This window comes from Scleropages formosus, chromosome 14 (genome assembly GCF_900964775.1).
Source record: "Scleropages formosus chromosome 14, fSclFor1.1, whole genome shotgun sequence".
Taxonomy (NCBI): Eukaryota; Metazoa; Chordata; class Actinopteri; order Osteoglossiformes; family Osteoglossidae; genus Scleropages; species Scleropages formosus.
In genome coordinates this window covers 22,289,011-22,315,678 of record NC_041819.1, presented here as the reverse complement: position 1 = coordinate 22,315,678, position 26,668 = coordinate 22,289,011, and the positions used below count along the sequence as shown (strand labels likewise).

Here is a 26,668-nt window from a genome sequence, read left to right as displayed (position 1 = left end):
AACCCTGTTATATGAGTAATTGGTGTACCGGGGCGGGAGGCGAATACACCGGTTACTCATATAACAGGGTTGATTCATCATCATCACCCCATCTCCTCCTCCTAGAAGTCTCAGTGGGGGGGGTCAAGACCATCATCTGACAGCAACATTCATTCCTCCAGGGGACTCCAAGGCACAGTGGAAATACAGAGAAATCCCCCTTGAGCCATGACTGCAGTCCAGTGCATATAAATACAGGACTAAATAAGGAGAAACCAACATTACATATGTAAAATTCCTTGAAACAGACCAGGAAAGAGACCCAGGCAATTTAAGAAACAAAACCCCTTTATTATTATTATCTTCTGCAGCACACCCATACATATGTACATAAAAACATACAAGGGAGGAAAATGAGAAACTTTGAAGTTAAGTAAAGCGAAGTTTAATGACTCTTTCCAATATGAAAAAGAACAAGATAATCTATTGTTCACACGAGAGCAACATCCGCAGGACAGTCCAGGAGCGCACGGAGCATTCCAGAACTTTCCCAGCAGAGTTCAGTTTGCATTTGCTCACTGTGTCAGATGTGAATTTGCACTGGTAACACAGTAAAGCCGACATGTCCACGGAGCAACATTTTATCCGCAGCTACGCCGTCAAATCGGTGAAAGTGCAAGGTGGACACGTTGCCATGGTTACGCAGGTAAACACAGGCAGCGATGTGAGAACTTGGTATTAGTAAAGCTTTTGAAGTTAAATAATGCTGAAGTGTTTCCTCACCACAGTTCACATTTCACGAAGGAAACACTTGATAAATTACTGGCAGATACTATACTGTACATTACAGGAAAGGGGTTAAAGCCCTAAAGGGCATCACAGATAAATTACATATATATTACATGATATATACAGTACATGACACACATGTACATGAAAAATACAGAGGTAGGTGGGCACCATGAGAAAAAGCTCTGAGGCCACGACACCTGTCCCACAGGGACGCCGCCGAGCGATGGACTCTGTTCAAAACGTGTCCCCAAGACAAAGAGGAAACACCCCAGACAAGGTTATTTCCATAGGGAACAGACGCCAAGCGAGGCCATCGTAACAACTTCCCATAATCCTCAGCAGACAGCAAAGCGTAGCGCTCCCGAGCGGGACGGGGAGTTCCCATCTCCTTTAGTGTAACGTGTTCCCGCCGCTTTCTAGATGAGCGTGCCGAAGGATCCCCGGTGCGCGGGGGTGGCCGTTCGACGCCGGTGCAGCCCTTCCAGCGGACCGCTTCCTCCTCTGCGAGAGCACAGAAAGTCCAGGCGAGAAAGGGAGCGGCCGTGGGGGATCCACTGCGGGAAAGCCGAGGAAACTCTCACAAGATCTCTGCGGAATGGAAGAGTGAGAAGGAAAGTTATGTTTCTTCGCTTCGAGCTGCTGCCGGAGACCCAGGAGCCTCACCGGACATTTCCAGTGAACGTTCAGCTCGAGCACATGTGCAGCACCGGCCGCTGGCAAAAAGACACGGGCTAATGCTCCAAAATACGGTACCTGACGTTGTACCCTTGAGAGAAGCACTTAACCTGAACTGTGCCGGTAAACTGTCAAGATCACGCTGAGTTGGTATGCATAAAAACATGAAATAAGCAATATAATAATAATAATAATAATAATAATAATAATCTGAAGAAGAACACACAGGCTCCTCCAGTTATAAGATTTCAAGTTACAAAGTTTCCGAGTAGTAAGAGTGACTTTGTATTTATGAAAAATCAGATTTTTTTAAAGTTGCAGAGTCAGTATAGAAGCTATAATAATAATAATAATAATAATAATAATAATAATGCAAGTTGCCTTAGAAAAAGGTTTCACATAAATGTTATAGCACTTACTTGAATCATGTTCGTCGGTGTGGTTTCCATAATTACCGTTGCCCTGTAATTTCTGTGTCTCCAGATCATAACCTGGAAGACAGGAAGCTGAAATCAGCGCTGTGGGGATTCAGCTGTTGAACCAACTGATCTTCAGCGAACATGACGCACAGAATGGCGCGTGGAAAGAGCTACGAAGTCATGAAGATGAGGAGCGCGTGTACCCCGTACCTGCTGCTGACGCTGCCGCTGCTGTTGTTCCCTCCCTGGGTCTGTTGGCATTTTCTGCAGCAGGAAAGAGCGAGAGACCAGTGTGTTCAAACCACAGGAGACAAAATGCAAACAAACAAACAAAAAAACAACACAAAGGTCACATTACTATGATCGAGAAGGAGAATGTACTTTTTCTGCAGGCGAAGAAGACAAACAGCATAGCAGCGACGACTACCACGGCGACCATGATGACACAAATCGTGGTGGGGAAGGGTTTCGGGACGAGACCTGCAGAGAGGTGACAACCACAGAAGGTGTGAGCAGGTGTGGTAAAGGAAGTCGCCCTGGAGCTGAACATGGAGCCATGCTGTTTGAGCCTAAAATCTGAAATGCTACCGCTGCATAAACGGGCCACAACTAAAGCAGTAAATGATGGAGGTGGCCAAAGGACAAAATATTGACGTTGATGAGTAGAATTCAAAACAACTTCTACGCACTCCAATTAATGTTCTAAGCACTCTTCCCACCAGGGCGAGACACAGAGCGCTGAACAACATCCCAGGGAAAGGTGCACTAGAGAGCGGCAGCACTTATTGCTGAACATCAGGATCAGGCAGTTGACAGTTGAGGAGAGGAAAACAAAAAAACTCCCACTGTGAACAAGGAGAGAAAAATAGACCGAGTGGTCCAAGCCCACCCCTCCCGGGCATCCTAATGTGGTGACAGGGGACGTGCGTGCAAATGTCCAATACAAAAGCATACCTCCTCACATTATGGACTCAGCTAACATAAAAATAACTCGTTCCTGAAAGACAGGCCACTCACACTGGAGGACGGTGACCGAGTTCTCCTGAGTCGTCCCCAGCGTGGGGTTGAAGATGCTGCAGGTGTACTTCTGCCCCACACTGGCATTGACCGTCAGACGGCTCCGCACGACGAAGGTTTTGTTCTGGGAGCTCTCCTTGATTTTGTCGTCCGCCTCCTGGTCCGCCGAACAGTTACCGGAGCTCCAGCGGATGGACGGCCGGGGGAAACCTCCCCGGGTGCGGCACGTGACCTCCACCTCCTTCACCTTCTCCACTGACGTCACGCATGACACCACACTCACTTCCGGCTTACTGAATTCCGCTGAAAGACCAAGAGGGAACAAAGAGGGGCTGGATATTCAGGTTAAGATGTCATTTCCTCCGCATGATGTCAAAGTTTACCACTGGAGTAACTGCGGTAGGGTTTAGGGTCTCAGTACAGTAGGGTGTCGGGGGTTCGGCGGGGGAGATTACAAAGAATCCAGCAATACGGAACCACGCGCCACACGAGCTATACTTTTAAATGGGCTGCCAGATGAGCCATTGCTTATTTTAAGCACTGAAATAAAAAGCTATAAAATCCCCCATTTATTCATTTCCAGCCACTGACAGTAATAATTATGTCAGTATAATAATGGAACCTAGAGCATAAATGATAAGTATACAGACTTTTTTATTTAATGATATTTACAAAATAATAATTTTAACTAATAATTCAAATTACATTAATTATCTGAATAATTAAAAGCCGTTTGTGTTCATTAATATTTCTTTTAATGGTAAAACCTAAAGCAAAACCCGTGGCTGTATTATCACAATTCAGCCCGTAACTATAAAAAGGGTTGAAAAATGAAAAAGAAATTCACAAAATTGGTCTCCCTGAGATCTCCAGAGAGGTTTCACATGGTTCTACACTGGGCAGGGTATCAATCATAGGCATGTAGCAATATGTCCAGCATAAAAGAGACAAAAAGTACCGCGGCATCCGAATATTCGGGACTCCGCTCTATTACTATTGAGCTCTTTCTTTTTGTCCCCCTGAGCCTCAGGCATTCTTTTTGTCCACTGTAGAGGACACATTTTTCCCAGCACTCTCAGCTTTAAAATGATGCCACGTGGAAGAACAGTCTTGAAATCCTACAAATATGTGCGAAAAAAAAGGTATTTTTTGCCACGTCTCAGAAGTGACCCGAGGTCACCGTGTTTTCGCCTGCGGTTCGACATCCGGCCTCAGAGGTGATTTCCCAGAAAACAAGCCCCCGATGATGTGAGCGCAGGTGAAGAACTGAGAGCGATCCCGTTGCCAAGAAGACGCCGGGGTCCCGAAATACGGACGTTTTTGACCTTTCGTGGCTCCTGTCACCACAGGTCCGCAAGTCCAGTTCCTTAAACACATCAGCCCGCAGTCCCTGCTCCACCGTGTCACTATTAAACGCTCTAAGAGATGAGCGCAGAGGTGCGAGACTCATGACGACCTCTGGCCGGCAGCAGTCCGGGCGGTTTTAAGCGCCGTTGACAGCGTCCGAACCTGTCGTTCTATAAAAGAAACATCCGTACTATGAAAGCGCGGTTTAAACCAGTTCTTTAAAGGGATTCCAGAACAGAAAAAAATTTCATTTAAGGGACTTATAACAATTTACCATTTATACAGCTGGGTAATTCTACTGGAGCAATTCAGAGTAAGTACGTTACTACAGCCTGAGGTGGGATTCAAACCTACAACCTAAAGGCAGCAGCGTTACACACTATGCTACGAGTTAATAAGCACAACAGTGCAAAACAGTTCAGTAAGAATCTGTATGTGTGCGCAAGTATATTTGTGAACCGCAGGATATAAATTTAATCATAAAGGATTAAAAAAAAAAAAATCTTTACAATCCAAAGTGTACAAACGGATGGGGAGTCACTCCTTCCTGCACATGCAATGATTTCTACGTGATTGTTTTTGTTGTTTATTACATATATGTGGATACGAAGACAAACTGGTCCAACGAGGGTCACGGTGGCGCAGAGTCTAGCCCAGAATCGTAGGGTGTGTGGCAGGGAACACTCTGAACGGGGCAGGAGTCCATCGCAGGGCAGTCACACACACTCATTCGCACGCTACGAGCAACGTCGTGGCAATAACTGACCCGAAACGCAACTTTGGATTACGACGCGAAACGCACGGCCCGGGAGCTGCGAGGCACCAGCGCTACCTGCTGTGCCGCCCGCTCATCTTTCAGAACCTTCCTTTGAGGAAATGAAACAACTGTCAGGGTTAAGGTTACATTTCATCACGCCCACGTCACACTTAACGGAAGTCCACTGAGAGTTCACACGCTATGGAACGGCGTGTGCCTGAGTGACAGAGAGAGAGAGTGTGTTCCACTGATGTGTGGATGAGTGACTCAGTGTAAGTAGTGTATCTAGCAGTGTAAGTCACCGCAGCGAATAAGGTGTGTGGGCTCATAACACAGCATAGAGTTCATTGGAAGTTGCTTTGGGGAAAAGTGTCTGCTAAATAAGTAAATGTAAATGTAACAGCACTACACTCAGGCGGGGGGTGCGGTGGCACGTTTGGCCGGGTCCTGATCTCTAGTGGGTCTAGGGTTCGAGTCCCGCTTGGGGTGCCTTGTGATGGACTGGCGTCCTGTCCTGGGTGTGTCCCCTCCACCTCCAGCCTTTGGCCCTGTGTTTCTGGGTTAGGCTCTGGTTTGTTTCAGGCAGTGTGTGTGTGTGTGTGTGTGTGTGTGTGTGTTCAGGAAGAGTAACTTTACACCACCCATTGACTGACTTTCCCCAGAAAAAGAATGAGCTGCAGATCAGACCATGTGTGAACAGCAGGCCACCAGCATAAAGGAAGTGCTGCGTTTTTTTTTTTTCCCCCTCTTCTGTGCCATCCGTTAGTTCTTTTACACCAACAATGCTATGGTTTGATAACTGCGAAAAAGCCGATCTCGCGTTTACCTCCAACATGCACCCAGTTGGTGCACTCTAACACCTTCTTGTCGTTGTACATGAACACGGTCTGGTAGGTGCCCTGATCGGAGTGCTCGACGGCATCGAGGGTCAGGTTGAAGTTGCCCTTTTCCAGCTCTTCTACAGCAACCTTGGCCTTGTCTTGGTACTTTTTGTTGATGTGTGTTCCCATCTCCATCACACCTTTGTTGTACATCTTCATCGCGATTGGATCTTTCCCAGCCTGATACTGCCAGTAAATCCTCATGGAGTGCTTATCCAGTGGGGCATTAGGGTTGTAAACGCAGGGCAGCGTGACTGACTGACCCAGGGTTGCGTTGACAGTGCTGTTGCCAACCATGGTTCCCGTGGTCGCCGCTGTCATGCAGCCTGGAGCAGAGAGAAGAACAGACAGACAGACAGACATGGTGCTTGTTAGCGATGTGCCGCAAACCCTTTGTGTGGCCCCACCTGGTCACTGCGACGCAACTGTCGCCCGGGAAATTGCACAAGGAACAGAGAATGCAAGTCAAAGTTAAAGTTCACCTCCTGGAAACCAGCTTCGGATCACAAGGTATTCGGTTAACACATCTGAACAGGAAGCGAGGCGCCAGGTCTTCCCAGCTCTTGTGGGACGCCAGCGTGTTGCTTTGCTTTCACTCCCCTGGTCTAGCTCCTCCCATACAGCTATCGCCCAGGTTGACTAGGCGTGCTCAAACTTTTGACTGATAATTCCTAGAACGTTTATCATCCATGTGCGAAACCGTGAAGTCGTGCTTATAGGTACGCATAGACAGGTTTCATATTACATATCCCAAAGCCGAAATGAATGGTGAATATTCATACTGCAGTTAAAAATCAGTGCAATTCACTGTCGTCAGACAACGAACTTCAAACACTCATTTTGTACCTTAGTTTTACTGGGTCCTAAAGATCATGTTGAGATAGAGGGGCTGTGTTAAATATCAGAGTCATGAGCAAATATTTCCTGGGGTCTTACATGAACCACCGTTGTCTCACTCAACCACCTCAAAGAGTCAGTTCTCAACTGCCCACCAATACAGAGATGGGACAGTAAGTTCAAAACCACGGTTTTACACTGAACATCTAGTCGACCCTTTCATCCAAAGCACATTACAATGGTTTACCCTTCTATACAGCTGGGTGATGTTTACTGGAGAAATTCAGGGCAAGTACCCTGATCAAGGGTGTTACAGCTGGAGGTGAGATTGAAACCCAGGACCTTCAAGTCAAGGCAGCTGCTTCAACCACTACACTACCTGCCAGCCATCAAAACCCTGGGAGGATGTGGGCCAGCAGGTGGTCTAAAGGTTACCACTGCTGTCTTCCACATGGTGAAAGGGCTCAAATTCCACTCGCTGCCGCAGTACCCTTGATCAAGCTATTTATGCTGACCGACACAGTAAAAATTACTCTGCTGTGCAAATGGGTGAATCAAACCTAAACCTGGAGAAGAGGATGAGGTAAAGGGGGGAAGCTGGGTGCATAATAGCTACAGCTGCTGTCTTTGGACCCAAACGTTGAAGGTTTGAGTCTCAACTCCAACGGTAATACCCTTGAGAAAGGTACTTACCCTGAAATTGCTTGAGTAAAAATTACCCTGCTGTATAGATGGGTAAATAACTGTAAGTTGGTTTGGAGAAAAGCATCACCTCACCAAAGCAATGAATAATAAAAATACTGCGAACTCAGGAGTGGGACCACCCACGGCTTGGTGGTCTTCTTTAAGTTTTCTGCATCTTCTTCTTGACGTCGATGACGGTAAACACAGAAATGATATCAGGAAAAGAAAGAAACCATAAACATCCAAGCAGCTGACTGTGAGAAATGGGCGGCGCCCCTCGGCAATACCGAACCCGTGATTTATCTGGAATGGAGGGGTGTAACGAGCGGAGTTTCTGCGTTAAACGCGTCTTCCCAAGACGTCGGACGAAAGCGGACGAGAAAATGCCAAGGAGCGCGGTGATGTCAGCTTTCCATGAGCAAAGCGAGTCACCGGAAAACCAGGGGACACTCCGACCGCTGCTCCATCGCAGTAGCAGCGTGGTAAATAATGACCCCTGACGAGCAGCCCACGCACAGCAGGGTTGACGGCGAAAGCGAGAGGGAGAAGATGGAGAGAGTGTCAACTCAGCTAAGCGAAACTTCCCGGCAGGGCAAAGAGGAAGCGCACGGCAGACGAGCGGCCCGAGAAACAAGAACAGAGAGTACGGGGCCCTCGTCAGATCGATGACGAAATCTGGGATGTGGGAAGGCAGACCGGGGCGCTAATGGCTTCCGTGACGTCGGACGGCGACTTCGGAGCACCTCTCGAAAGGCCTCATTCATGCGCCCTGGAGGGGTGTTCCAGATGAACCTTTCACATCCCTTTATTTGGGTCCTTGCTACGGCGAGATTTCCGAGCACTGACCTGACAGCAGGTGGCGTATTGGCGAAGGAGCTGGACGGTGGCGGAAGGGACCCGTTTTCAACCCCCCGCCCCACCCACCCCACCCAAACATTGGGTTTTTTCCATATCTCTCCGTCCACTCGAGTAAACTGACCACACATGAGGCTCTTCTATTTATTTCCTCCTTTCTTTGTTTGTTTTATTCATCTATCCGATTCTTTCCGTGACTTACAACACTGGGTCTGTGTTCTACAGTAAGCCACCTATTATTATTTACCCACTGACACTGTGGGCTAATTTTTACGGAATCAGTTCAAAGGAAGCACCTCGATCAAGGATACAACAACAGGAAGGGAGGTATTATTATTATTATTATTATTATTATTATTATTATTGTTCTTGTTGTCATTGCCTACAGTGAGGACAAACAAGTAAAAATGACAATAAATAAAAAATGTACAGCTGTTTATTCACCCTTATCTAAGGTGGTGGGTGAGGAACCAACATCAGTGGCAAAAGACCTGGAATATTCCAGCGGTCAGAGAGCGAGTGACGCTCAAGGATTCCTTAACGTCTTGACCTTTACGTCTTGGGGCCACTTCCTAGAAGCTGGGACTGTTGGCTTGAAGGGATTTTTGAAAAGGTCACAGGGAGCACGGTCGACTCAAAGGAAAATAAAGATTTCTCCTTAACTACAAACACACACACACACGTTGTCTGAAACCACTTGTCCCAAGCGGGGTCACATCGAACCAGATCCTAACCCAGCAACACAGGGCGCGAGGCTGGAGGGGGAGGGGACACACCAAGGACTGGACGCCAGTCCATTGCAGGGCACCCCAAACGGGACTCGAACCCCAGACTCACCGCCAGAGAGCAGGACCCAGGCAAACCCACTGCGTCACCACACCCCCTCTTATCTATAAACAACATAATCAATGCATCTGTAATCAGAAAGGTGCTCCTTTCATCATTACTTCATATGGTGTTATTTATAATCCAGTTCGCGCTTCCAGTACCCACAGTCAGACGGGGCAACAGCCTTCTGTTACCCATGGCAACGCAGCCAAACAATGCCAGGAAGGCTAGCGGTCTGGATGCTCAGCCGCTACCAGGAATCGACAAGGACCGAGTTCTCCCTTTTCATGCGGTCAACGACACGAGCAGACAGCCCCGTGACGCTGACGCGAACCGGTCATGTTTAAGAATTACTGGAAGCGGTCGTGGGCGTCCGGTCATCCCCTAGGCCTTCGGGATCGAGTCGAGTCGACTCGGCGCTTGAGCTGCGTCCGAAAAGCACTCCCAAGGACGGACGGGGATCCCCTCTCACAAACGAGAAGCTGGATTCGCGGAAAAGTCTAGAAGCGTAAAGCCTCCGCTAGGTGGTCAAGAGCACTGACAGATGCCTCGAAAAAACCGCGGTCGTGACTCACGCCATTACGCCACTTCCGATATTTGCCACACACGGGGACCAGAGCATTTGACTGCAGTTTAAACAAAATTTGCTGTAAGCACTGCCGTGCGTGTGTGTGTGTGTGTGTGTGTGTGTGTGTGTGTGTTTCTCTGCTCCACATGGCCTTGCAGAAACCAGAAAAGCGCAGGCCGGAAGGTCAGTCACACTGCACCTCTCAGTCTCCTATATTTGGACCCGGACAGTGCAGTTATGACTCGTTTATTAATTTCGCAGAGCAGTTCCACATCGTTGCACAGGTTTCATTTTCCCTTGTGACCAGGCGTCGCGTTTACGGTAACGTCCTGGAAGGAAGAGACCAGACCAGACCCCCCCCAACTGACGTGACGAAGACCCAACAGACAGGTTTCGTCGCCGATGCAAAACCACTTCAAATGTTACTCAACTTTTTCATATTTAAATTTTTTTTTTTTTTTTTTACGGCTGTAACTAAGAGGAACAGCGCTAGCGTGGCCTGCGCAGTCGTTATTCTCACGCCCCACCCCACCCCCCCACCCCCCCAGCCAAGGCCTCGTTCCTTCCTCACTCATAGACAAAATATTCACTTTTAATTTTTCACCACATACTGTCCATATAATAACGTTTCAAATGATTACACATTAGCTGAGACCCCGCCCCCCCAACCACCAGCTCACTAGGTGGGGGCTCTGCTCCATTCATAAAAGTGACCCCTACTGGCTGCTATTGCAGTTACATCCACCAGTGTGAAAACCCCGGAATGCGAGCACTGCCACGCTAACAGAAATACACATATGCTGCAAAAACACTGAGCGTTAATATATGTTTATCCATTAACATTAATATATGATATTAATATATCAGTCAATATTATATACCAGAAAGGGGATGCGGTGGCGCAGTGGGTTGGACCGCAGTCCTGCTCTTTGGTGGGTCTGGGGTTCGAGTCCCGCTTGGGGTGCCTTGCGACGGACTGGCGTCCCGTCCTGGGTGTGTCCCCTTCCCCCTCCGGCCTTACGCCCTGTGTTGCCGGGTAGGCTCCGGTTTCCCGTGACCCCGTGAGGGACAAGCGGTTCTGAAAATGTGTGTGTGTGTGTGTGTATTATATACCAACTCAGAGCAGAGGAGAGGACTTACCAATAATCAGTGCGGTGAAAATGAATCCTCCCTTCATCAAAGCCATGTTGCAGAGATTTCAGAAAATTCTGAGATAGAAGAAATGCACTGATCAATATTATTAATCAGTTATGATTATGATTGTTGTTACTATTACTAGTAGTACTAGTAGTAGAGCTGTTAGTGTTGTATCCTCTAGACACACACAGCAACCCTTCTCTTGAAGCACTCGGAGCAGTGAGGTAAACTCGAGAGCCCATACCCTTCTGGCGCGCCTCCCACTTACTCATCTCACTGTAAGGCTCGGCAGCTCCACCGATGCTCACGGTCTCTCTCAGAAGTGCGTGTGTGTCTCACACACCGCAGTCGCCGGGGCCGCTCCTTTTGTAGCGTTGTGCGCGCGCCGCTCTGTCCTCCCCAAAATAAACAAAGCTGTATTATAGTGCGAGGAAATGAGTTGCGCGGTGACTCACTGGGGAGGGGGGGGGGGTGTGTCTTCACGGGGGTGTGTCAGGCGGCCAGTGTGTGACGGAGGACGGGTGGCTAGAGGAAAGGGCAGCATGGTGTGAAGGGGACGCTGCACCGTGTGGATTTCATGGCCAAGTTCAATAGGAAGGTGAAAGAAGCTCGGACTCGGACGCTGTGAAGTAAAACGCGGTACGGTTTGTGGTACACTTAGTGGCTCACTGTTACATCATCCCCAACTTTAGCACATTGCTTTTTCCCACAAGGTAATACTGTACCAGTACCAGTATACCAGTACGAGGCACCAGTATCGCGGTGCCGCTACATACATACACCAAAAATCCACACCAACAGCCTGGTGTGATTTGAGCCCATCAGCACGTGGCGCCCCGGTTACAGCTGCTCCAGCCTGACACTCTGAGGACATGGGTTCGAATCCCACCACGTGCTGGAGTACCCCTGCAAGGTACTGACCATGACTTGCAGTAAATCCCACCAAGCAGTGTAAAAGGAGCAAATCAGTGCACGTCACTCTGTAGCAATAAATGACAATAGAAAACAAACATCCATATTTACTCTCCTGCAAAATATTACTCAAATTACTAACTGGACCCCCAACGTGTGACGGATCTGCCACACGCAGTGGAAACTAAGCCCGTTCCTCCTACGCGCATCACGGCCGCGAGCACCGCGGTGCGTAAGCGAGTTGCGCGCGGGCTGCTGGAAGAAGTGAAACCGAAGCGCGCGACACGAGCTCGAGAACGACTTGTTCTGCTGAGCGCTTCTTCAGAAAGAGGAAGAGCCGCCGGCACCGGCTGGAGGTGTCATGAGCAGCGCGTCTGAGTGACACACACGCACCTACCCCAACTGAGCCGTGCCCTCAACGCACTGACACGGTCTATGAATTAAAACAGGCCAAAAACAGTGTCTTACCTTAATTTACATTCCACCCCTGAGAGGGAGCCTCAGACATGTGAACACCTGAACATGTGGAGACGTGAACGTTGAGCGCGTCCTCCTCCAACGAGCCGCTCGGAGCCCTGAGAGGCACTGAAGCGGCTGTGCGCTGCTCCTCATTACTGATGGTGTTGGAGGAGCTTCGCACGGGACTTCTTTCTGGAAGTTCCCCATGTGAACCTAGTTGGCTGAGCGATGACATCACCCGAGCTCTCACTCAGGGCGACACGCCCCTTTACATGTCGCCGAAACACAGGTGCGACGGCACACGTACCTTCACACAGCATGCCCAGCACCCCTTCCATATCCATGGAGAATGAGTCCCGTTGAGAAGAGTCACCCCCCCCCCAATGCGGCTGGGGGGGTCCTTCCTCTTCTCCGACGTCTCTCTGATACCTTATAATGTGTTGGAATTTTCTTCATTTTCCATTCCGGCTGAGAGCACGTCAGGGAGTATCAGTGCAGTCGGGACTTTCCTCAATCGTGCGGCACTGCACATGGAACCTGCATCCGCAGATCAGCCCCCCCCCCGGCACACGCGGCACTAGCGACGGGGCCGTAACGGTTCGAACATTGACCCGGATGATTATAGTCACGGGCTGCTGTCACCTTAGGCAAGTGGTTTCGCTTGAATTCTTGCTGGCCGTACCAGAGCAATTAGAGCCGCCGCCTTTATATGTGAAGGTGATGGATTCGATCCCCCCCTTCTGACATAACGAAGATAATTAACCTGGACTACACCAGAAAAAGTTGCCCTGCTGTGTAAATGGGTAAATCAGTGTAAGCTGGTTTGGAGAAAAGTGTCAGCCAAATTAAGAAATGCAAAGATGACAATAATACGTATTTTTGGACCACCGAAAGAGGCTTTAACACACGCCTGGGTGGTACAGCGACTAGTGTTGCTGTCTCAGGGCACCTGGTGGTGTGAGAGGAGATGGGTTCGATCCCATGCTCAGTCTGTGTGGAGTTTCCATATTCTCCTTGTGTCTGTGTGGGTTTATTCCGGGTGCTCTGGTTTCCTCCCACACTCCAAAGACATGCTGTTCAGGTTCCCCCATAGTGTGTGAGTGACAGAGAGAGTGTGTTCCACTGATGTGTGGATGAGTGACCCACTGTAAGCAGTGTATCTAGCAGTGTAAGTCACCATGGTGAATAAGGTGTGTGGGCTGATAACACTACATAGAGTTCATTGGAAGTTGCTTCGGAGTAAAGTGTCTGCTGAATAAATAAATGTAAATGTCCTAGAAAGAGCAACACATGGAATATTTGTAAGAAAAGTAACGCAAACTTACAGTATCAGTTTAGCTGAAGCCTTTCATCAAAGAAACTTGCAGTGATTTAGTCATGTATACAGCAGGGTAACTTTTACTGTATCAGTTCAGAATAAGTACCTTGATCTAGTGTACGCCGATGAGAGGTGGCACTTGAACGCGCACCCTTCAGGACCCAAGGCTGCAGGTTAGACTCATATTTCACACATTCCTCGTGCAGCGAAAGCCCCAAATTACATAAAAAATATTGAGAACCTCAGAACAAGAGCTTAGAAGTTACGGTAAGTAAATATTGAAAATCACTGTTAGAATTATGCAAAAATCACCTGCCTAACAACACAAAATGCAGCAAGTGGACTGAAAATTACGAGGAATTACAATATATACAACCTATACATAATATTATATGGTATACTGTATATACGTGTATGTGTGTGTGTGTGTGTGTGTGTGTGTGTGTATTTATAGTATAGATACATACACATAGGTATAAAGTATCTCCTTCTTCTGCTATGTTTCCTGTAGTAAGTTGAAGGCTTCTGGGTGTACTAGGAACTACTGAGGTTGTGGTTGAAGAGTGGGTGGGAAGGGTGACAATTATTTCTTTGAAAAATGTCTAAATAAAACTAAAAGTCCAGCCCAGTCCAAAGACATGCTGTTCAGGTTCCCCCATAGTGTGTGTGACAGTGTGTGTTCCACTGATGTATGGATGAGTGACCCAGTGTAAGTAGTGTATCTAGCAGTGTAAGTCACCTTGGTGAATAAGGTGTGTGGGCTCAAAACACTACATAGAGTTCATTGGAAGTCGCTTTGGAGAAAAGAGTCTGCTAAATAAGTAAATATAAAAAAAAATAAGTCATTTCTGCCAAAATTCCACCAGAGCACAGCATGTCAGATATTTGTTGGAAATGGTTTTTTTTTTTTTGCCTGGTTCCTGCTTCCAAACTGGAAGAGGAGTCAGGAGGCATCTGGCTCATCCATCGATATGTTAATTACATCATTTTTTTGCTCATCAAAGAGGAACTTTCCCAGAATTTTGGGAAACTTTTGCCCTTTTGCAGTCACCATTTCGGTAAGCGGTCACCGTTGCTGAGTACCACAGCAGTACCGGACCTAGTCTCCAGCATGAGTGAGGAAGTCACAACCTCCCGGTGCCCTTCTGCTCCACCACTTTCACTGCTGAGTCAGAAAAGACACAGTCTACATCAAGGAGATAACCAAGGAACATCAACAACCACTTGTTCGGAGCCGGAGCCTATCCCGGAAACATAGGGCGTAAGGCTGAAGGAGGAGAGGATACACGCTGGATGGGACGCTAGTCCATCGCAAAGCACCCAAATCAGGACTCGACAATCAGGTTATTTTCCCGCAATTACAGACAAACGGTTATTAGGGAAACAGCGGCTCTGGCATCGCCGCGCCCCATGTGCTGACTGCCACACCCTGGCAACAGCCATGTTCCTCTGCGGGGATTCCCCCTCAAAAAAATATAAGAAAGATGTTGTTTTGATGTCATTTGCGTTTTGTTTATTTGGTTGCCGGGGCAACAGAAACGGTGCAACCTGGATGTTCGCTCATTTCCCAAAGACTTCCTGAATCATTCACAATCCAGTGTGTGTCAGTGTGTCGCTGCAACGGGGCCAACTAACACACCAGCAGGACTGTCGTTGTATGACATTCGAAAATGAGAAAACGAGTGTGTGCACATCAGCCACGACTCAAAGCAGCTAAAAGTTTAAAAGTGCAAACCGGTAAACCCTTGTTCTGTAGCGTGGTACAAGTTACATGCATGACGAGGGTACGCAGATCGAAGGATATCGAACGGAGCGGAAAAAGGCACATTTATTTCTACGTCATTAACCGCCTGTCCAGTTCGGGGTCACGATGGTCAGGAGTGAACAAGCTGAGATTTATTTATTTCTACACACAGACTCATTCCTATATTACTCTCTTTATACTACACAGATGTAAGGATATAAATAGAATGGGCACATTCTACTTATACAGGTGTACTAGTAGTGTAGTGGTTAGAGGTGCTGCATTTAGACCCAAAGGTTGTTGGTTTGAATCCCACTCTTAGCTGTAGTTCCCTTGAGCAAGATACTTACCGTAAGTGGAATAAAATTACCCAGGTGTATAAATGGGTAAATAATTGTAAGGTACTTTGGAGGAAAGTGTCAGGTAAATACCAACAACAGTGTGTCCAGTGCAAGAATCTTAATCCAGTTACGAATCTGTCTCAGAAGCACAGCACACACTCTGGTCCGGACAGGACTATGACACACACCCAATTTAGAGTCGCCAGTTTGCCCGAAACTTGTCTTTGGACTGTGGGGGGGAGACCCAAATGAAAATGACGAGAAGCGTGCAAGAGAGGAGAAACCCGTGTCTGAACACCCCGCTCAGAATTTCTTCCTGTGCCAAATCTAAAAAAAGGAAAAAAAAAAAAGTTAATTTTTAAAAATCTAAAAGCTTTTGTTCAAAGAAACTCGCAGAAATCATCCTATAGTCTTATAGTCAAGAGTCTTTTGGAACAGTGGATCTCACAGATGTGGCTCCTTATCTACTCTGCCCCCCCGTGGCCAAGAACAGAGGGATGTGGGCCCAATCTGCTGCGTTTGCGGTACCTCGAGCAGAGGCGGGATTAGGAGCTGCAGGGAAAGAGTGATTTAGGACGCTTGTTGACCTATGACCCCACGCCGGTGTCACAGGGAGTAAATCCTTTGCGGAATTTCAGGCCACGGGGAAGGAATTTGCCCGTGAGCAAACACAATGAATCAGCAGTACGAGTGTTTAAATAGGGTTCGGGGCCCGCTACTCGTCCTGACAAAAAAGCACCGGCTCCGGCTGCGACCGCGCTGGGTCACGTGTCCGTGGACCGCGGAGCGGGTCACGGTCGACTCCTCGCCGACTCATCACTCCCACGTCTCGTACATCTCGTCATCAGCTTTCCAGTAAAGCGACCCCAGGCGCAGGTGGCACATCTCAGATTTGTAATAACAAAACCTGCTTACATCGAATCATCCGTTGGTACAGCAAGGTGATTTTTACTCTGTCAATTCAGGGTAAGAACCCCGATAAAATGCACTACCGCAGGACGTGGGACTCTTCCGCAGCACAGGAGTGTGTGTTTCCTCCCCTCTCCGCGTGCTATGCAACGCTGTGAATCTACAGATGAGTTGGATTTTTCACTACAGAGCCGATGCCGTAATACCGCGGTACGGTCAAACGGGCCTGCTGTGTAGGCGAGAGGCACTGGCGGGCACGTTTGCAGCAACTGTGGTTTCACGGCCCACCGGGAGCACCCGCAGCTGTGTACTTTACAATTAGGTGCCATTAGCGGTGTAGGCACAGCCCTCGGAGTCTCTCTCTCACACACACACACACACACACACACACACACACACACACACGGCTGCGGTGAACCTAATTACTGCTTACTGCAGGGGAGTGTCTGTACAAAGGCCTGTTGTCCCACTGCTTTAATAATGAACCAGGCCGGCTGTGGGATTTTGGCTGTGGTTGCTATGGGTACGGACGAGGGGGGTCCGGGGGGGCGGAGTTATCGGAATAGTGGAAGGAGACACAGGAGCAGAACAAGTGCCTCCCGCCGCCGTGGAATTTCGTATCGGACCGTCTGCAGACCGGGGCCAGCGGCGCGGGACGGTCGGAAACACCCACGCAGGTGAGTCTCGCGCGAGGAAACACCTTTCGGATCGGAGCTCAAGTGGCAGCGCGCATATTTGCCCCCTCCGTTACTTTTCTGGTCGTTCTGGGGTCCGATTTTCGGGGGGTTGGTGGGGCTGTGAGCCTTTGCTTGGTCCTTGAGCGTTTGCCTTTGTGTTTGATGGCAAATGTCACTGTGCATGAGGGTTATTCGGAAACCTATTATCATTATTACTATTATCATTATCATTATTGTTGTTGTTACTTAATTTACCTGATTTTCTCTAAAACTACTTTTTTTCTCTAAAGCTGCCTACATTTACATACATTCATTTAGCCTTTTCTCCAAAGCGACGTACACACACATTTTCAGAACCGCTCGTCCCATACAGGGTCACGGGGAACCGGAGCCAACCCGGTAACACAGGGCGTAAGGCCGGAGAGGGAGGGGACACACCCAGGACGGGACGCCAGTCCGTCGCAAGGCACCCCAAGCGGGACTCGAACCCCAGACCCACTGGAGAGCAGGACTGCGGTCCAACCCACCGCGCCACCGCACCTCCTCCTAGCAACATACATCTAATAGAAAATACAATGTGTGCATTACATTAGGAGAAAGCGAGACATAGTTGCAGGCATGTGATTCTTAAATACAGTTAGTTTCTTTCCAGCATGCATCGCGCGAGTAGCTGCATAAAACTGAACGACGATTCCTGATCGCCTTCCTACTAATTTTTTTTTTTTGAAATCGAGATGCTTATAAACATTTACGTTACATCACAGGAGTAGCTGTGTAAAGATTTATCTTGGGGATGATCTTAAAGTTAAAGTGCGCGAACATTTACGCCTTACATGAACTTAAGAGATGGTGGGCGACTTGGGTCTGGAAGAGGTTAGTTTTTAGACCCTTTTTAAATGTGGACAGGGATTCAGCAGTTCTGAGTGAGAGGGGGAGAGCGTTCCGCCACAACGGAGCCAGAACCAAGAACCTCCGAGAACCTTGCAGTATCAAGCTACTATATTATTAAGGTAACACTTACTGCTGAGCCATTTACACAGCTGGGGAACTTTTTACCGTATTAACACAGAGTACATACATTTATCCAGTATACTACAACAGGAGGTGGGTTTTGATCTTTGGGTCACTATCTTCAGTTCTTCTTTATGGTTCTGCAGTGCTAACATCTCAGAAAGAGTTTCTTACCTGGAGGGTGTAAAGAGCAGGAAAAAGGAAGCTTACGTAACAAGTTCAATGCTTGCGTCTTACGCTGTTTTACTGGCTGAAATTGTGCGCAGGGCCCTTCGAAACGTACGGTCCCAAGTCGATGCAGTCGCCATTTGCTCCGACAGCCAAAGCGGTGGTTATGTGACTGATCACTCTGGAAGTCGGTCCGCAAGTCGTGGTAATCAAGGCGAAAATGAGAAGGACGTTTGGCATCCAAAATATTTTCATAAGAGTTTTTTCTAAAGAGTGCTTTTCAACTACTTATGTCCTTAACGTTAGCAGGATGCTTGTGTCCCAGCGACCATCAAGAAGCCCATCAGAGCAAATATTGCAGGTCAACGAAGGTTATGTGGTGGAATAAGCTCCCTCTGTCCCTCGGAGCTGCTGAATCCCCTCCGAACGTTCAAGAAAGGTCTCGAAACACGTCACTTTTGGACCCGCTTATCTCGCGATCTGTCTGCTCCACAAACTCACGCTGCGTCGTGTGTCTAAAAACTGTACTCCGAGCTCATTGTACATACCTCCACTCAGTTAAAGTAAGCCGGTAAAAATGCGGTACCGGGCTTTTTAATTTATAGCGCTTTGAGAATCTCGCTTCTGCGTCTACGTTTCTGTCTTCTTTTCAGACGTACCATCTTTACTCCGAGTCGTACATCACTTGGAAGAAAAGCAGGGGCTAAATAAGCAAAACAAATGTAAATGATGTAGAAAGAATGGTGGTACCACTGGGTGTCTGACACTGGGAGGGCTGTAGGTTCCACAGTCTTTCAATGAGCTTCGTGTATGTTTTTCTTTCTGCGTGTGCGTGCGTGTGTGAGACGGACCTGTATCTGCTTGTGACGCAGACGCCATAACCTCCGGTCACGAAAGCCGTTCCAGAACTCGACCGGCATTTCCTTCCAAATATTCTTCCTTTTCTTACGCCCTTTGACCTTTCAGCACCGCATTTCCGCCGTCACCTTCCATTTGCCCACGGCTTCCTTGCCGAGCTTAAGCAGAACAGATGTTTGTCTAATTAAAATGAAGTGGTAAACAGTTGCAGTAACAATGGGCATTTTTTTGAAATGATGATAACTTTAGGTCCACAACCACCCCCACCCCCCACCTTGGCCACTGGCACTTTCCATCTCGTATTCACACAGTAACCGGTTCTCAATAATAATTTCCCTGCTTTCCATTTCGCTCTGACTCACTTTGACCTCCGCGAAAACTAATCCCAGCCCCCCCCCCCATTGCCCTCCTCCTGGGCACGGGAGGAGCTAAGTGAAGAGCGGGGGCAAACATCGAGAAAGAGCTCTGGGGCAGGTTTATTTGGCTTTCATTTTTTTGCCTGCTATATCGAAAATGAAATAAATTCAGTTAAACCACTGAAAAGGGAAACTGAAGTTAATCTTTTTTTAGTACATTCACTTATATGCTTATTTATTTAGGTTCGGGGAGGTGGGGGGGTATGAAGCTAGGGGGTTTCTCTTGTTGCTTAACGGTGGGATTATATAATCATAATTAGAAAATATAATATATTTGTCCGAAACACAGTTTTACCCCCTGCAAAAATAATTTTGGTGACAGAAGTGGTAACAAAAGTGTAAAACAAGGAAACATTTGTATTCATTCATTTGAGAAAAACCCTTGAGAAATGCGCACCTTTACCTCCTAATTGTACATTTCAATATTTTGTTAGTGTTCTCTGTGATGCTGCAGGTCAGGGGTCGTTAGCTCGGGGTTTTTTTGGGGGGCAAAGGACTGCTTGTGATTGGCTGACGGCGTCTCTTACCGCACTTCGGAACTTCTGACTGGGCTGTTGGGTGGAAAGAGTACAGTGGATGGGGTTCCATACCCAGCACGCCAGGTATGCACGTGTCTTTAACCTTGACCCGTTGAATCAAGAACCGGACACCAAGCCTAATGCCTTTGTCAATGAGGACCCCCCTTCGCCCCCGAGCATCCGCGACCCCCCGCAGCCCCCCCACGGCTCCTCATCCTCTATGAAACGTGCATCGCTACTGCTGACCTCCTCTGGATGACGGTCGTTTGCTGTTCCTGTGAAATTTGACCTTCATCCGAAGAGGATCTGCCACCACACTGACACGCTTGGGGTCGCGAACACAAAAGTTGAGTTCCAGGAAGGTGACCTGTATGGTGGTGGGGGGGGGGGGCGGTGTTTTTCCATTCCCGGCCTTTGACGCTTCCTCATTCTGGGTTTGGGCAAAGTTCACAATCCCGGTGCTTTTCCTGCCGGCTGCCAGTTGAGCGCATTGCACTTTCCGCAGAAATCGACAGACGTGGGGAACGGGGTCCCGGGGCGGGGGGGGGGGGGTAGGCATTAGAAAAGCAGTTTGTGTTTAATGGGAGGCACCTGCACTTCCACAATGGGAAAACTTTGATCCTTACAGGCAAGAACACACACACAGAGAGAGCATAAAAAACAACGTCCGTCACCCTAAAGTATGACACCAACAGAGAGTCATGTGTTTCATGGTGATAAACGCATCTTTATTGAAATGACACAGGCAGCTGATCGCATCTGAAGAAGAAAAGAAGTATTTTTACACCGAAGGGAATCCCCCGCGTGGTCCGGCCCCCTGCGTTTATTGTCAAAGAGCATTTTTATATTCATCTCAGATCTTTATCTACAGGGCAACTCGTGGCATTAGGTTTCTACACTAAGCTACTTATTGTAACTTGTCCCTTTTATAGAACAGGGCGACTTTTACCATACCAAGGAAGGGTAAGATCTTCAGACTGTAAGGCAATAGCGCGAACTGTGACGCCCCCTACTGCACCACAGTACCCTGAGAAATATCTTCACAAGGCTAGAAAAGCATGTACGCACAAGAACGCACTCAAATCACCACAACGTGACAGCATTTACATTTATTTATTTAGCAGAGGCTTTTCTTCAAGGCGATTTCCAATGAACTCTATGTAGCATTATGAGCCCACACACCTTATTCACCGCGGTGACTTACACTGCTAGATACACTACTTACACTGGGTCACTCATCCATACACCAGCAGAACACACTTTCTCTGTCACTCACACACTATGGGGGACCTGAACAGCATATCTTTGGACTGTGGGAGGAAACCAGAGCACCCGGAGGAAACCCACGCGGACACGGGGAGAACATGCAAACTCCACACACACACCGAGCAGGGATCGAACCCGTGTCCTCTCTCACCACCCAGGCACTGTGAGACAGCAGAGCTGCTCGCTGTGCCACCCCATCACATCACCAATCCCAGCATGCTCTGTTCTTGCTGTGCTGCGCCACACACACTCAACAGCAAAGGCATTTAACGAAAGCAGCACAAGGTCCCTGGAATTTCACACATTTATTCCTCGGGACATTTCCTGACACAATCCAGACGAGGCCCCTCCGTGGGTGGGATGTGACCCTTCGACAAGTCAGGCTCCCTCACCACAACACCATATGTTACAGGCAAGTGCGGTACAGTAGTGTTTCTACACCATCCTGCCGGTACAGTGGCGTTCATGTCCCAGCCCGGTCCCCAAGGCGAACCTTTCGATCACAGTCCCTCGCTCCTCCACCGCGGCGGCAGCGCGGAGCCATATGGTAACACTGTGCAGGACACCAGAAATAGAGGAGGGTTCAAATTTATGACTGCGGTTATGAAATTTGCACCCGGCGAGGTGGTGCCAGCGCTCAGATGCCGTCTCTCCCCTCCCGGCCGGGAGCGGTTGTTTTTCAGCGGCCCGTGACTCAATTTGGGCTGCTCCGGTACTATTCTGAAGGAGGCGGCGCGGGAGCTGGCAGACGGAGGGAGAGCGGGAGAGGAAAGAGAGAGAGGGAGAGAGGGAGAGAGAGAGGGAGGGAGGGAGGGAGGGCGGGCGGGCGGGAAAGAGGAAGGGAGAGCGACCTTTAGTGTGTTTGTGTCTCTGGTGCCACGACAGAGGACCAGCCTGAAGAGGAACCGTGGTAAAGAGGGTAAGCTTCCCCTCCGCCACTCCCTTTCATTCATCTTTGATTTCTCCCTCTCTTGCGCTCCCTCGCTCTGTGTATGTGTGTGTGTGTGTGGGCGTACGAGCGTGTGAAGGGTCGCTCCTCGTGCGCGTGTTCTCGGGCGCGAGTGAGCAGCTGGAACAGATGTGGGAAACCATGTCGGGGGAAGGAGGTGCGGGGGTGGAATGAAGATAAAAACGGCAACGGAGCTTCTTTGGGAAACCAGTGTGAGGGAGACACACACACACACACACACACACACACACACACACACCACTGCTTGCTGTGGGATTCTAGTAGATGCAGCTGCCCCGCAGCTCTCTTCCTGCGTTCGGTCTCTGCCGTCGCCCGTGCACTTAGAAGGTGATGTCAGAGGAATGCTCTCCACTCCCCCTCAGCCCCGTCTGGGTCTCCAGCCACTTTCCTCCGGTCTCGGGAGCTCGCGTCCGACAGCCGAGGAGTCGAGGGCAGGAAGAGGATCGCACGGAGACCGAGAGGGAGCAGCAAGTATGGAAATGGATTATGTGATGGTTGTAGAAAGTACGAGGACAACGCAGCACTTAACGAAGGAGCTGGTTGCTACGAGGGCATCCTTGTAGCTGTAGTAGGACTTGGTTGCTACCAGGAAATCCTGGCAGTTCCTGTACTAACTGGTTGCTAAGACAGCATCCTGGTAGTTGCTGAACAAGCTCATTGCTACAGGGGCATCCTGATATAAGGACATCCTGGAGAGTTGCTGTAGGAGTTGGTCGCTAAGACAAAATTCTAGCAATTATTGTGGAAGATGGTTGCTGAGAGAATCCTGGGACTTCATGTAGGAGTTGGTTGTGAAGAGAAGCTGGGGTAAGGGGGTGCGGTGGCACCGTGGGTTGGACCAGGTCCCGTTTTCCAGTGGGTCTGGGAGTCAAGTCCTGCTTGGGGTGCCTTGCGACGGACTGGTGTCCCATCCTGGGTGTGTCCCCTCCCCCTCCAGCCTTACGCCCTGGGTTAGGCTCCGGCTCCCTGCACTCCATATGGGACAAGCAGTTCGGACAGAGTGTGTGTGTGTGTGTGTGTGTGTGTAGGTGGTCACAAAATCTGAAGAAGGAACACATGTGGCATTTGGTCTGTGTGGCAGTAACTGGTGGACCTTTACCAGACCAGCTGTGTTCCTGAATATGACAGCATCGTGTGAAGAAGGACAGCTGCTCCTTGGCATGTGTTTAAACCCTCTATATTAAAGGAAGACAGAAAGGCTTCTTTGTTACGTTTCTTTCATTTTTTTTTTTTTATTCCAGACAGTCTTAGACGGGTACATTATGTCCAACAGCGGTGCCAATTACAACAGCGGAAAAGTTTTAAGTTTTTTTTTTTTTCTCCCAGAATTTCCATCAACATGATGTCAGTGGATGTCATAACGAATGGCTGCGATTTCATCCTTATTTTCCTAAACGAGTAACTCCGAAAACAAACTTTTTTTTTCACTGCTAAATAAGTGGCTTTTCTAACTCGGCTCGCCAAGGCGACCGCAGCTCGGGGCCGCTTTACGGCGTCTGTGTGCCACCCGCTGCAGCCTGCAGAACATTTTCCACCGCTTCTTTAAAGTAAAAGGGTTTTGCCAGGTGGAAATGAGGAACACATCTGTGCAGCACTTGAGTAAAGCAGAAATTCGGCACTTTTGTGCCAGGCACAGTCTGCGCCATGGCGTGTGTGTGTGTCTGTGTGTGAGAGAGGGAGGTGCAAACAACAAGGGGGGTGCGGTGGCACAGTGGGTTGGCCAGGGGTCCTGCTCTCCGGTGGGTCTGGGTTTCGAGTCCCACTTGGGGTGCCTTGCAACGGACTGGCGTCCCGTCCTGGGTGTGTCCCCTCCCCCTCCAGCCTGATGCCCTGTGTTGCCAGGTTAGGCTCTGGCTTCCCGTGACCCCAAATGGGATAAGCGGTTCAGAAAATGTGTGTGTGTGGGTGCAAACGACAGGGACAGTGGACATGTTGATGTTCTTGTTGGTCTTCATACAGTGTCGCTTGAAAGTATGTGAACCCTATAGGGAAAGTCATTATTGAATAAAATATTAAAATAAACTTAAAAAATCTAAGTCTTCAACTTATAAAATGAATAAATGCCTGTGATTTACACACCTGATTCTACTTACCTACTTGGTTCGATCAATGAAACTCGAGGTTCACTTATTTTTACACCTGCACTACTTGAATATTTCTACCACACACGATTTCCTCCAAAGCAACATATGGAATTGGTAATTTCACGCTTATGTCACACGAGAATCACTGCATCGTCATTAAAAAACCATTTTGTGGTAAAACTAAGGGACACAAGGGGTTCACATACTTTCAAGAAGTACTGTATTCTTGACAGTGTTTGCGGTCTTAATATTGTTAATGGTCTTGATGGACTTGGTGTTAATGGTCTTAGTGACCTTCGAAATCTTGGTGGTCTTTGTGGTATTCTTGAAGTTCTTCGTTGACTTGGTGTTCTTGATAGTCTTGGGGTCTTGGTATTCTGGGTGGTCTCAGTGGATCTGGTGTTTCCGAAGGCCTCGGTGGTCTTGCTAATGCTATGTGATGTTGAGTTTGACCATCTTCTCATCTCTTTCCACAGGTGTGACCTTGTCTTGGGCGAAGACAGAGGTCTGGCAATGTAGCCAAGAGGTCATCTGGGAAATGCGTTGGAGTGGCTGCCTCTCGTTAATCCATTCTCCTGTCCTGTGGGCGCTGGTCGCTCTCCTCCCTGCTGCCTTCACCGTGGTCGTGGCATCCCCGAGCACGGGGTCACGCCCCCCTCCCCAGCCGCCCCCCAACAGCACACTGCTGTTTGACAATGTCGACAATGCCAACAGCCTGCGCAACTGCAGCTGCGCATCCGAGATCCAGGACTGCAACAACGCGCTGGCCAACCTGCTGTGCAGCTGTCACACTGTGCTGCGCTCCTCACTGCCCCCTGCTGGCCTCAGCGTGCAGGGTGGCCTAACGGTGTGGGTCCATGACGCTTGGCTGCTGCGGGAGCTGCTGAACGGCAGCGCGGTGCAGGATCTGCGCTTGTCCGCTTGCAGTCCCGCCCTCTTGATGCCACTGGCCCCGCCGCCATTTCTGGCGCTATTTGGTCTGCGCAGGCTGCGGGTGTACAGCTCCACTCCTGGTGCCACCCACCCTGAGCAAACACTCACCATCTCCACCGAGCCTGGGAGGGAAGAGAGGGGGGAGGTGCCCGAGTCGCCGGGGTTTGCCAATCCCACTCTCTTGCACGTCTCCTTCCTGGACGTGTCCCTGCTCAGTGGCCTGTCCTCCCTCAAGGCCTACAGCGTGAGCAGCCCCTCTGCTGCCTCAATTACCCAGCACTTCCCCCATCTGCCCCTGCCCCGCACAACCTTGCACTCCAACCACCCCCTCCAGGACTGTCTCCTTACCTTCATCTACTAGGACTAGAGGTGGCGCGATCCTGGCCTTTGTTGGGGCCGAGTTGGACGGTCTGGGGGTCAGAGGTCATGGATTTGGACCCCACGTGGGCCTCCCTGGGAAATAATCGACAAAGCGAGCAGGCGATCTCTTTGTCTACCTGCAATATTCCGAAACAGGCAGACGCTGGTGATGACGGTGAGTCACGAAGACGGGACAGAAGGACAAAGCGTACCTGGTGCACAGGAAGAGCGAACGAGAATAAGAAGCGGCTCATGTGTCATCTTCGCCAAGGAACTTGCGGTTGGGGCATTCAGGCCGAGCGGCGCCGTGGTGGCCGTCGACGGGGAGGGGCTTGGGAAGGAGAGCGGGAGAGTCAGCAGCACTCTTGTGGGATGATCTCAGTCCAGATGGTGGTTGTCAGGCTGCGATCCAGAGCCTCCGCTCATTCGCCGCGTACAGCGGTCGTCTCGATCGAGACGGCGAAGCCCTTCGCGTGATAATTGTACCAGGAGCCAATGCCTCTGCCCTGCACTCTTCGTTATTGGCGTCTTCTGGCGTACACGTGCGTACAGTTGTTTCTGTCCATCCATGCAATATATGTTCTAGTCCCCAAACCCCATCTGCACAGCCAACGCAACAGTGCACAACCAACATAATCACTACAAGAAAAACAGCCCCAGTCATCACTGCAACAGGGGTACGGGCACAAACACAGCACCAGGCAGATAAATGGGATTTTTCATTTGGGTAGTGTCACACATCTCTGCATTTCTTGAACATCTTCCCCATGCTTTGACCAAACAAATCCACCACAAATCACAGAGCCTGGGTTCTCACAGGGCCAGTCATCTATGCAAGGTTACCTCCCATCACCTCCTCCACAGAGAAAGTCCCACAGAGACTTTATTAGCACTGTTTTTACATTTATTCACTTAGCAGACACTTTTCTCCAAAGCAACTTCCAATGA

General features: G+C 49.2%; 2 protein-coding genes across 5 annotated transcripts; one reads left to right on the top strand and one right to left on the bottom strand.

Annotated features, from left to right (window-relative positions):
* Window positions 1-329: 329 nt before the first annotated feature.
* LOC108928986 (CD276 antigen homolog) lies at window positions 330-22,678 on the bottom strand. 4 transcript variants are annotated; one of them, XM_018743243.2, is made up of 9 exons: window positions 22,582-22,678; window positions 11,045-11,166; window positions 10,780-10,847; window positions 5,813-6,193; window positions 2,883-3,185; window positions 2,247-2,345; window positions 2,076-2,129; window positions 1,866-1,937; window positions 330-1,359 (listed from the first exon to the last, which is right to left on the bottom strand). In XM_018743243.2, exons 3-9 carry the CDS (start codon window positions 10,823-10,825, stop codon window positions 1,349-1,351), a joined length of 966 nt encoding a protein of 321 aa, XP_018598759.1. In that variant the 5' UTR covers window positions 10,826-10,847; window positions 11,045-11,166; window positions 22,582-22,678; the 3' UTR covers window positions 330-1,348. The 4 variants fall into 4 exon arrangements, with proteins under 4 accessions (XP_018598759.1, XP_018598758.1, XP_018598756.1 ...); XM_018743242.2 differs by lacking the exon at window positions 22,582-22,678 and adding an exon at window positions 12,157-12,483 and having other exon boundaries at window positions 11,045-11,171; XM_018743240.2 differs by lacking the exon at window positions 22,582-22,678 and adding an exon at window positions 12,157-12,483.
* Window positions 22,203-26,668, top strand: LOC108928987 (uncharacterized protein C21orf62-like). Its single transcript, XM_018743244.2, has 2 exons — window positions 22,203-22,292; window positions 24,904-26,668. The coding sequence occupies exon 2, from the start codon at window positions 24,966-24,968 to the stop codon at window positions 25,719-25,721; it is 756 nt and encodes a 251-aa protein (XP_018598760.1). The 5' UTR covers window positions 22,203-22,292; window positions 24,904-24,965; the 3' UTR covers window positions 25,722-26,668.